The sequence below is a fragment of the Rhincodon typus genome, chromosome 35, assembly GCF_021869965.1.
Source record: "Rhincodon typus isolate 14 chromosome 35, sRhiTyp1.1, whole genome shotgun sequence".
NCBI classification, from domain to species: domain Eukaryota; kingdom Metazoa; phylum Chordata; class Chondrichthyes; order Orectolobiformes; family Rhincodontidae; genus Rhincodon; species Rhincodon typus.
Window position 1 is genome coordinate 10,756,389 of NC_063366.1, and position 8,770 is coordinate 10,765,158.

Genomic DNA, 8,770 nt, shown 5'->3' on the forward strand with positions numbered 1-8,770 from the left:
AGATTATTGAGCTTTTTGCTTTCCAAACGGAAGGCATGTTGGTGATGCGGATAATGCAGTAACAAGTTAGAGTCTGGCAAACTCCCAAAACCTGCAATACATTACTGCCCAGTGTTCTGTTTTAGTTGTTAGGGGACAAATAATGGCCAAGACTATCATCTGAACAGGCATCAACACTTCATTACCATCTATCAAACACAGAGTACAGGGTTTCAGTTTCACATCCCACATATGTTACCCCGTTATTCACCACTCACTTATACCAACTCTAGTCAGTGCGGCACTCCCTCAGTACTGACCCTCCGACAGTGCGGCACTCCCTCAGTACTGACCCTCCGACAGTGCGGCGCTCCCTCAGCACTGACCCTCCGACAGTGCGGCGCTCCCTCAGCACTGACCCTCCGACAGTGCGGCTCTCCCTCAGCACTGACCCTCCGACAGTGCGGCGCTCCCTCAGCACTGACTCTCCGACAGTGCGGCACTCCCTCAGCACTGACCCTCCGACAGCGCGGCACTCCCTCAGCACTGACCCTCCGACAGTGCGGCACTCCCTCAGCACTGACCCTCTGACAAACACTCTGAGGACAGGTATAGCATGGGATTTTAAACAAAGTAAAACATCTTCTACACTGGTTCATGAACCCCAGGGCCGGTACACCAGGAGTTGGATATAATTCACAGAGGAGGCCATTGTTATCGGAAGGATATTATGAAACTGGAGAGGGTTCAAAAGAGATTTACCAGGACGTTGCAGGGAATGGAGGTTTTGGGTTATTAGGAGAGGTTGGATAGCCTGGAGCGTTTTTCACTGGAGAGCAGGAGGTTGAATCTAACGGAGGTTTACAAAATCATGAGGGTTGTAGATAATGTGAATGACAACACAAGTGGCCCTGTTGTGGTGCAGTGACAGTATCCCTAGCCCTGGACTGGGAGACCTGGGTTCAAGTCCCAACTGTTCCAGAGATGTGTAATAACATCTCTGAACAGTTTGATTAGAGTCACAGATTTGTACAGCACAGGGGGTGAAAAAAAAGCCTTCAGTCCAACTTGTCCATGCTGACCAGCTATCCTAAATTAATCCAGTTGCATGTGGCCCATACCCCTCTAAACCCTTCCTATTCATGTACCCATGCAGGTGCCTTTTAAATGTTGTAATTGTACCAGCCTCCACCACTTCCTCTGGCAGCTCATTCCATACACACACCACTCTCTGTATGAAAAAGTTGCCCCTTAAGTACTTTATAAACCTATCCCCTCTCACCTATATCTTCTAGTTTTGGACTCCCCTACCCTGGGGAAGAGTCCTTGGCTATTCACCCTATCCATGCCCCTCGTGACTTTATAAACTTCTATAAGGTCACCCCTCAGCTTCCGACACTCCAGGGAAAATAGCCCCAGCTTATTCAGCCTCTCCCTATAGCTCAAAATTAGAAAAATAGGTGAGATTAAAAAAAAACAAGGACCACAAATAGACATTTCAAGTCTTCTCTGTCATTCAATAAGATAGATCTGAAGGGGTGACATGGTGGCTCAGTGGTTAGCACTGCAGCCTCACAGCCCCAGAGACCCAGATTCGATCCTACCCTCGCACAACTGTCTGCGTGGAGTTTGCACATTCTCCCCATGTCTGCATGGGTTTCCTCTGGGCGCTCCAGTTTCCTCCCACAGTCCAAAGATGTGCAGGTTAGGTGGCTTGGCCATGCTAAATTACCCATAGTGTCCAGAGGTGTGTAAATTAGGTGGATTAGACACGGGAAATAGCAGGATGGATCTGGGTGGGATGCTGTTCAGCAGGGTGGTGTGGACTTGTTGGGCCAAATGGCCTGTTTCCACACTGTCTGGATTCAAAAATGAAAAAAAATTCTAAGACTAAGAGTCGCATTAACGCTGCTTTCTCTCTCCACAGATGCTGGCAGACCTGCTGAGTTTCTCCAGCAATTTCTGTTTTCTAGCATCTGCAGTTTGTCAGTTTGCTTTTCAATAAGATCGTGGCTGATCTGATTTTACCCGTTATATTCCTGCACACCCTCTGATAATCTTTCACCCCCACAGGCATCAGGAACCTACCTACCTCTACCTTAAAAGTATTGAAACATTCCGTACCCATTGCCTTTTGAGGAAAGGAATCCCAAAGAATCTCAACTCTCTAAGAATAAAGAAATGCTTCCTTATTTCTGTCTTAAGTGGATGCCTCCTAATTTTTAAACTCTAACCCCTAGTTCTCGATTCTCCCTCAAGTGAAACTGGGGAAGTCCGTACAAGAAATGAAAGCTTATCGTGTTGGGCCGAAGGGCCTGTTTCCACACTGTAGGGATTCTACGATCTGTTGTATGATCTATACAGGACAATAAAACATTAAATTTGAAAGAGTTCAGAAAAGATTTACCAGGTTGTTGCCAGGGTTGGAGAGTTTGAGCTATAGTGAGAGGCTGAATAGACCATTGTCCCTGGAGTCTCAGAGGCTGAGGGGTGACCTTATAGAGGTTTATAAAATCGTGAGGAGCATGGGTAGGGTAAATAGCCAAAGTCTTTTCCCCAGGATAGGGAAGTCCAAAGCTAGAGGGCAAAGGTTGAAGGTGAGAGGGGAAAGATTTAAAAAGAACTTAAGGTGCAACTTTTTCACACAGAGGGTGGTGCGTGTGTGGAATGAGCTGCCTGAGGAAGTGGTGGAGGCTGGTACAATTACATTTAAAAGGCATCAGGATGGGTGCATGAATAGGAAGGGTTTAGAGGGATATGGACCAAATGCTGGCAAATGGGACTAGATTAATTTAGGATATCTGGTCAGCATGGACAAGTTGGACCAAAGGATCTGTTTCTGAGTTGTATGTCTGTATGACTCTAACTAAATACCCTTAACAGGAGCATACTAAAACAAACCAGGCCACTGTGATGAGATGTAAGGTAAGGCATAAAGAACGAACACTTTGTGGAAGACATGGGTTCCGAGGAATGCCTTAAATGAGGAACGGTTTAGGGTAGCCTTTCTGAAGCTTAAGGCCCAAGAAACTGAAAGAATGTTCAACTGATTGAAAGCATTGTCAGCACAAATTTGCTTTTTCAACCCTTCGAAAGAGCTTCAGATCAACACATGAAATGGATCGAATTTGCAGGGCTATGTGGAAGAAGTAGGTGGTAAGGAGGGGATGGGAAGAACTGGAGAGCGAATGGACATTGTGGGCCAAATGGCCTTCTGATTCGATGAGCATTTTGCTGAGGCCAGGCGCGGAACCTTACAGCGCAGAAGGAGGCCATTTGATCCATGATGCCCCTGCTAGCCCTATGAGCAAGCTCTCCGATTGGTCCCACTCCTCCTAACCCTTTCCCCACCGCTCCGTCAATTATCCTCTTTCCCAGGTCTTGGGGCCATCAGGTGTGTTTCCCTCCAGGGACTGAGGGAAGGAGCAGTTGGTCAAAAAAACCAGCAGACAGAAGAAACAGCGCAGTATAGTTTTACTGTTACGGTCTGTGGTTAACCACAGCTCCTGTACCTCAGCTGCTGGCCCTGCTCATGTTTAATTCACTCTCCCTGCCACGGTCTCGGGTGCAGCACAGTAGCACAGAGTTGCTGCTATTGAGGTGGAAGTGAATGCGAATGAGATTGCATCAAGTCAGTGGTCATAAATAACTCCCAGATGTGTCTGCGTTTATCTCCAGGGCAACTAAGGTGAGTCTGGTTTAAGATCGTGAAAGACCGGGCCATGCAAGACAACTTGAGCACTTGGTGCCTCAGTTTTGGTTCAGTTAGCAGCATGTTTGCCCCTGAGTCGGGGTTTAGGTGAGGGGTTCCTAGTTCAAGTCCCATTGTAGCATAACTATTCGCATTGATATTCCAATGCGGGACTGAAGGAGCGTTGTATTACCTGTCGAAGGAGATGTTGTGCCAGCTCAATTGGCCCAAAGCATTGGAGTTATCTTCCATGCACTCGCTGCTATTTACCGCTCAATCAGCGCCACCGACGAAAATAATACCTCATCTCTGTCAGGGGGAGCTTGCTATGTGTAAATTGACTGCGAGTTTCTCTTCTCACAGCAGTAAATCATTGGCCATAAGGTATGTGCTCATGAAGTTGCTGCACGAATGCAAATCATTCCTTCACTTGCTCGATTACCTCACAATACTAGCGTACAAACCAGGAGCTGAACTAGGCCAATCGGCCCCTCAAGCCTGCTGCACCGTTCAATAAGATCACGGCTGATCTGGTTGTGGAGTGAATCCCACAATGCGGCAGCAGAACGGTCAAGCTCTAAGAGTAGGTTCCTCACTGCTAAAAGTTGTCTTACCTTGGGACAGGGGACCAATCGTGTTGTTAGGTGCAGTTCTGAAGATTATTGTACATGGGTGGTGTCCTTGGAAAAGGACACACAAAGGACTTGCAAGTGTATTTCGCCACTGCCCTTTTGCAGCCAATGCAGCAACCAGTTTACATACATCCAGCTCCCACTGACCGCAATGTAATGATGTGTCGATTATCTGTCCTGGGATATCAGCAGCGGGGTAATTATTTGCGGTTTGAATGTGCACTTCATGAACAAGAAAAGCATAGATCCAACTAAGAGAGAGCTAGAGAGAGAAGGGAATGGAAGAAATTGTTGATGGGAATGAAATTAAGAAGGGTGGCACAAGGTTCATGAGGAGCACTGATGCCACTGGACCAGAAGCCTGGAGTGATTAATGCCCTGGGGACTGTTGCTCAAATCTCACCATGGCAAATGTTGGAATTTTAAATCTGATGGAATAAATCTGAAAATATACAGCTAGAGTCATGAATAACTATCATCAGTGTTTGCAAAATCACATCTGGTTCACTCATAGCTTTTAGGGAAGGAAATCTTCCATCCCACACGGTCTGGCCTACACATAACTCCAGACCCACAGCAATAGTGCTTGACTGTTAACTGCCCTCTGAAATAAGCCTGGCAAACCACCCAGTTTAAGGGTAATAATGATTGGCCACAAATGATGGCCTTGCCAGAAATGCCCACACCCCGCGAAAGGACACATTGTTAAAAATGCTGACAAGAAGCTTTTGAGTCAAATGTCAATAAATCCTTTAACCAATTTGACAAGATCGTAAAAGCAAAATACTGCGGATGCCGGAAATCTGAAACGAAACGCGGAGAATGCTGGAGAAACTCAGCAGGTCCAGCAGCATCTGTGGAGAGAGAAACAGAGTTGACGTTTTGAGTGTCTCTGAAGAAGAGTCATATTGGACTGGAAATGTTAGCTCTGTTTGTCACTCCACTGGTACAGCCAGAGCTGCTGAGTTTCTCCAGCATTCTCAGTATTTTGCTTCAGATTTCCAGCATCCACAGTGTTTTGCTTTTATGATCACAAAGCTTCTGTATTTGCTTCACAGAAGTATAGAAAATAGGAGCAGGAGTAGGCCATTCAGCCCTTCGCGCCTGCTCGCCCATTCATTATGATCATGGCTGATCATCCAAATCAATAGCCTGTACATTCAACCCCCAACCCCATCAATACCCTTTGACCCCTTTCGCTCCCTATTGCAATATCCAACTCTTCCTTGAAATCATGCAATGTTTTGACTTCGTTTATTTTCGGTGATAATGAATTCCATAGGCTGAGCACTCTCTAGGTGAAGAGATTACTCCTGATCTGTGTCCTAAATGGCTGATGCTGTATCCTTATCCTGATGCGACCCCTGCATCTGGAATCCCTTCATCATCAGGAACGCCCTTCAAGATATGTACTTTGGCCTAATTTGTTACATCGTAATGATTGTAGAGTCAGGTACAATCGTTTGGCCACCCACATTCTGATCTCCTTATATGTTTTTTAATTAATTTATGAAACTATGTTTTGATTTAACTTGTTCAGAGATGTTGTGACACACCTCTGGAGCAAGTGGAACTTGAACCCAGGCTTCCGGGCTCAAGGATAGAGACACCACAACAGGCCCCTCTGATCTCCTTATATATTATTTCTTTATTTAACCTATTTTCCTAATCAATCTGTTCAATGATGTTATTATACACCCCTGGAACCCTGGTCTCTCAGTCCAGGTGTAGGGACACTGCCGCTGCACCACAAGAGGGCCCCCACCGATCTCCTTATATTCTATGTTAGACTTAAATTGGGACGATCGATCGCAAGTTGGCCAATAATTGACACTGTTGTTTTCTCTCTCTCTCGTGCCTTGCAGTGCCAGCCCCGCTGACCCTTGACCCTCGCTCCGCCAACCCGTACCTGGTGCTCTCAGAGGATTTGACTGCCGCCAAGTATTCCTACACCTCGCAACAGCTTCCCGACAACTTGGAGCGCTTCGACTTCTGCGCCTGCGTGCTGGCCTCGGAGGGGTTTGAGTCTGGCAAGCACTACTGGGAGGTGGATGTGGGCAGACAGCCGGACTGGGACGTAGGGGTAGCGGCGGAATCCATCGACCGGGAGGGCTGGGTAATTCTCACCCCGGAGAACGGCTTCTGGACCTTCGGCCACGTGGAGCGCTCCAGGATCGGCGTCTACCTGGACCACGAGGAGGGCCAGGTGTCGTTCTATGACGCTGAGGACATGGCCCACCTCCATACCTTCGTGGACACCTTCAGCGAGAAGCTCTTCCCGTTCTTTTATCCCAGCGCAGACACCAACACCAACCCTCTCAAAATCTGCCACCAGGTTATCTGAGAGCTGGGGGTTTTGAAGCGGTAGGAGGGCGCGGAAAGGGGAATAATTGCAGTTTCTTTCCTTTTAAAAGAGAAAAGTTGTTTCGTGGGATGCGGACGTTGTTGGCTGGACCTCCCTTTGTCACCTGCTGATTGCCCTCACACTGAATGGGACGGCTAAGGGCTGACCACAAGGTGTGGAGCTGGAGGAACACAGCAGTCCAGGCAGCATCAGAGGAGCAGGAACGTCAGGAACGATGCTGCCTGGCCTGCTGTGTTCTTCCAGCTCCACAACTTGTTAGCTCAGACTCCAGCATTGGCAGTTCCTACTATCTCTGAGGGCTGACCACATTGCTTTGAGTCTGGAGTCATGCGGAGGTGATGGCCTAATGGTATTACAGCTGGACTGTTAGTCCAGAGGCCCAGATAATGTTCCGGAGACCCGGGGTATGAATCCCACCAGGGCAGATGGTGGAATTTGAATTCAATAAAAATATCTGGATTTAAGAATCTAATGATGACCATGAATCCATTGTTAATTGTTGGAAAAACACATCTGGTTCACTAATGCCCTTTAGAGAAGAAAACTGTCATCCTTACCTGGTCTGGCCTACATGTGACTCCAGACCCACAACAATGTGATTGACTCTTAACTGCCATCTAGGCAATTAGGGATGGGCAATAAATGCTGCCTGGACAGTGATGCCCTCATCCCGTGAATAAATAAAGAATAAAGAAAAATGCCAGGTTCGGATTGCAGCTAAAGTATTGTGTGCTGTTCTGGGATCCACGCTACAGGAGGGATGCCTTTGCATAGAGTCATAGAGATGTACAGCGCGGAAACAAACCCTTTGGTCCAACTTGTCCATGCTGACCAGATATCCTAAATTAATCTAGCCCCATTTGCCAGCATCAGGCCCATATCCCTCTAAATCCTCCTATTCATATACCCAGCCAGATGCCTTTTAAATGTTGTAATTGTACCAGCCTCCACCACTTCCTCTGGCAACTCATTCCATACACGCACCACCCTCTGTGTGAAAAAGTTACCTCTCAGGTCCCTTTTGAATCTTTGCTGTCACACCTTAAACCTATGCTGTCTAGGTTCAGGTTTAGATTCCCCAACCCTGGGGAAAAAAACCTTGTCTATTTACCCTATTCATGCCCCTCATGATTTTACAAACCTCTATAAGGCCGCCCCTCAGCCTCTGATGCTCCAGGGAAAATAGTCCCAGCCTATTCAGCCTCTACCTGTAGCTCAAACCTTCCAACCCTGATAACATCCTTATAAATCTTTTCTGAACCCTTTGAAGCTTAACAACATCTTTCCTATAGCAGCGAGACCAGAACTGAACACAGCATTCCGAAAGTGGCCTAACCATTGTCCTGTACAGCTGCAACATGACCTCCCAACTCCTATACTCAATGCACTGACCAATAAAGGCAGAAGGGGAGATTTACCAGGATGTTGCCTTGACTAGAGAGTTTCAGTTAGGAAGACAGATTGGACAGTCTGGGGTTGATTTCTTTAGATCAGAGGAGACTGAGGGAGTTGGGGTCAGGGGGATCTGGTTGAAATGTATACAATTATGAGGGGCAAAGATATGTGGAAGGCAAGAAATCTTTTCACTTGCTGGAAGGATCAATGACCAGGAGACACAGATTTAAGGAAAGGTAGGTTTAAAGAGGACATGAGGTTCTTTATCATCCAAAGAGTGTTGGGAAACTGGAACTTGCTGCCCATAAAGGTGGTAGACTCACAACCCCTCATAACATTTAAGGATATAGATGTGTACAAGCAATGCCAAGGGAAAATGGGATTAGAATAGTTAGACTGGTGCAGGCTTGATAGGCCAAAGAGCATTTTTCTGTCCTGCTGACCTCTTTTACCTTCCCTGAGAGACAGCAGTGAACCAGATGCGTTTTATTTAATGACAGCAATCAATGGGATGGTGACTGTGACTGACACCAGCTTTACGTTCCTCATTTATTCATCGAATTTAAATTCCATCACCCCCCCACTTTAGTAGCCCATGCCTTTGGATTACTTGACAATGAAATCACCACCATGACACCACGTCCTCCTGTTGTGGCTCTGCAGACCTGAGACTAGATCTACAGTCCCAAGGTGTCAGAAGAACGAGAG

At 46.9% G+C, this 8,770-nt stretch overlaps 1 protein-coding gene across 1 annotated transcript in view; it reads left to right on the forward strand.

The window, feature by feature from the left end:
- Positions 1-6,646, forward strand: part of LOC109919062 (zinc-binding protein A33-like) — a 29,222-nt gene extending 22,576 nt beyond the window's left edge. Inside the window, exon 7 of the mRNA XM_048616510.1 lies at positions 6,168-6,646. Coding sequence (XP_048472467.1) covers positions 6,168-6,646 — 479 coding nt within the window. The remainder of the gene's footprint in view (positions 1-6,167) is intronic.
- The last annotated feature ends 2,124 nt before the right edge of the window (positions 6,647-8,770 follow it).